Source organism: Propithecus coquereli, unplaced genomic scaffold (assembly GCF_000956105.1).
Source record: "Propithecus coquereli isolate 6110/MARCELLA unplaced genomic scaffold, Pcoq_1.0 Scaffold16, whole genome shotgun sequence".
Lineage (NCBI taxonomy): Eukaryota > Metazoa > Chordata > Mammalia > Primates > Indriidae > Propithecus > Propithecus coquereli.
In genome coordinates this window covers 5,518,599-5,521,893 of record NW_012140524.1, presented here as the reverse complement: position 1 = coordinate 5,521,893, position 3,295 = coordinate 5,518,599, and the positions used below count along the sequence as shown (strand labels likewise).

At 37.8% G+C, this 3,295-nt stretch overlaps 1 protein-coding gene across 1 annotated transcript in view; it reads left to right on the top strand.

Annotated features, from left to right (window-relative positions):
- Positions 1-3,295, top strand: part of PPFIBP1 (PTPRF interacting protein, binding protein 1 (liprin beta 1)) — a 57,060-nt gene continuing 53,765 nt past the window's right edge. Inside the window, exons 1-2 of the mRNA XM_012640961.1 lie at positions 1-87; positions 1,567-1,698. Coding sequence (XP_012496415.1) covers positions 76-87; positions 1,567-1,698 — 144 coding nt within the window. The 5' untranslated portion in view covers positions 1-75. The remainder of the gene's footprint in view (positions 88-1,566; positions 1,699-3,295) is intronic.

Genomic DNA, 3,295 nt, shown 5'->3' with positions numbered 1-3,295 from the left:
GCTCAGGGAGAGAAGATTAGAGATTTGGAGTTTTGTCTGGAAGAGCACAGAGAGAAGCTGAATGCCACAGAAGAAATGCTGCAGCAGGTACGTGTGGAAGCCGGCACCAAGGTGGGCTTTTCCAGCTGAGCTCTTTGAGGTGCTGCGTTTCCGTGTAGTGTTTGCTCTGATGCAGCAGTAAGTTTCAAGATACACTTAGACTAGCACATTTCAAGCAAAAATCTACAGTAGCAGAGTCTCAAAACACACACAATATAAAGTGTTTATGTAATTAGAATCTGGAATAAAATATTAATAGATTGTAGGTTATTTTAATTTTCTTTTTCTTTGGCATTCAGATGGTTTCCTAACTCTCAACCAAGAGCATATATTTTATGATTAAGAAAAAAGGCAAGCACCACATATGACCTTTGTTACTGGGGAAAATTTCATACCATATACACATGCACACACACACAAACGGTGCTCACATACGAGAGGCTCTGTAATATAGCGGATAGTGGACACGCTGTAGCAAAACTGCTCAAGTTTGAATTCCTGCTCTGCCCTATCCTTGCTGTATAACTTTTGGTAAATTCTTAACCTTTCTGTTCCTCAGCTTCCTCATCTTTTGAGTAAAAATAATAGGATTTTCTACCTGACAAGATTGCTGTGAGGATTGAAGCACTGTATGTCAGAACAGTGCCTGGCACATAGTAAATACAAGGTGTGTCTGGAAAGTATCCAGCCATTGTTAATACAACGAGAATGGTTTGCATGACATGGATGTAACCTAGCAGCCAAGGAGAATAGACTGGGATGCGCGTGCATGAACAATGACTTCACTGTACTAGTCAGTGGGGCGCTAGATGCCGTTGAGTGAGTGTGTGTACTGTGTGGCCGTCGCGTTCAAAATGACTGAGCTAGTAGAGCAACGAATCTGCATCACATTTTGCGTTAAGCTTGAACATTCCTCTGAGGAAACTGTTTGGATGATTAAGAAGGCTTTTGGTTGGGGACAATGCAATGAGTGCCGCTTCAAAGACAGTCGAGAATCTGTTGAAAGTGATCCATGTTCTGGAAGGCCTGCAACAAGCAGAACACCTGAGAATGTTGACCGTGCACGGGTTAGGTTAAGAGATACTGGGAGAACTGTGTGAGGTCCCAAGGTGCCTACTTTGAAGGGGACTGAAGGAAGCATTGTTGTCTTATGTACAATGTTTCTTACATCTTGTATCTTCTTCAGTAAATGTCTCTATTTTTCATACTATATGGCTGGATACTTTCCAGATACACCTCATATAATATCATCATCATCAATGTTACCATCAGGTTTAAGAATATATAAGGTTTATGTATGTGTCTGTGTCTATATAATATGTCTCCCCAGTAAACGCACATGTGTTTATTGCTGCTCAAAAAAAGGGTACCTAAAGTAAATAATTTTTTTAAGTGTATATATTCAGTAATTATACTTTATTGTATCCTCTACTTGACGGGTGCTGTTTTGTAATCATAAATGAGATAAATTCACGTGTGGCTGCTTCTAATGAAACGATTTTGAATGTATCTCTTAAATTCTAATAGGAGCTTCTGAGTAGGACATCTTTAGAAACTCAGAAATTGGATCTGATGGCCGAAATATCTAACTTGAAGTTAAAACTGACGGCTGTGGAGAAGGACAGATTGGATTATGAAGATAGATTTAGGGACACAGAGGTAAGTGACACTATCTCTCTGTCTGTCTGTCTCTTTTCCCACCCTCCTCCTCTCACACACGTTCCTAGGGCAAAGTTGAAATCCCTTGGAGGTGTGCAGGAGAGGTAGTTAATCACTACATGCCCTCATCCTGCTTTGTTTTAAGAATAAACTTTAATTATGTTGACTTCTGATCACTAAATGCGAATGGTAATTTTTATTTTAAGACTTTTAAAAACATTTTTAAGACCTTTGATATGAAATAGTAATCCTTTCACTAACCTTTAAAAATACTTTGGACTTTAGCATATTTGGAGCATCCATCCATTCATCTATACTGGTTTTCTTAATTTTATAAATAATGAGTTTTAATTCATGGTTTTGCTAGTAGTTATTATTTAGGCACACTGATTACTTATTATGTAATTGAATTCTGTTTGTATAGAGAAGATGCTTATATAATCATAAAATCATAGAGTTTTTTGGAGGTCATTTCGCCCTTCTAATTTTGGTCTATTCTACACATAAATCCTTCCAGTTAAATAAGGCTTACTATTATGAAATTCAGGGTATAATCTACAACTTGATAGTGGCTAAACAAGCTTTTTTGTTTGTTCTCCCTATTTTACTATGTTATTGTTAATCCAGATCTTCTAGTTTGTTCGTTTGTTTTGCTGGTCGGGGGAGAGAGCATGTCCATTTGAAATCTGTTCATTTGAAATGAAATGTGAAGAGCTGCAGAAATTCCTTCGGAGGGCCATCTTCCCTCCTATTTTCTATTTTGTTTCTTTGGTTGGAATTTGGAGAGGTGTCTCACTGGATTAGAAGACGGATCCCAAGAAGGAGAGAGAGGGGAAATTATTTATTCTTGCTCTCTGTCTTTATCCCAGACGTTTATTTTGTGCTGACTATATGCCATCATGATACTGGGTATATTACCTATATTATCTGGTGTTCGAAAGTTCTTTATAGATTTGGCGATAATGAGGTTTATTTCATTGCTATTTTCAAAATTAAATTCTCTGTCAAAGATCCAACTATAATGGAAAGCCTTGATATATGTCTTGCTTCCTCCACAGCAAAAGGAAATCTCTGATTTGGTTCATGTTTTAATCTTAAAGTTCTTTGTCAATCACCTATATGAGCATGTTTCCCATTTGAGAGTGGAGCTCTTAAAATAAGACTTAGAAAGTTACTCAGTTTTAAAATTCTTGTTTTGTACTTTCTTTAAAAATCTGCTCTGATGTTTTCCTCTTTCCCCTCTTTTTGTCACTCCCTGATTCCGTAGTCACTGTCAAAGGTAGTAGTAGAACTCAGTCAACAGATGAACAACAGGGCAGTGCAGCCAGCTCTGCTGCAGGGAAGAAATTACAGTAGATGGGCACAGAGGTGGCCTTCTCCATGTGTATGTGAAGTCTAGAGGAAGTCTTAACCTGTGTGACTGTTGTTAGTTTAACTTGGGTACAAAATGTGAACCAAATGTTAGGACTACATTGTAGTAGATTTTTTTTTTTTTAGGGATAAGATTCCAGAGTAATATTTACATCTCTTGAGTTTGGCTCCTGTTTGTATCAAACTCTTTTCCCTCACTGCTTCCCTACTTCACTCATGATCCCCA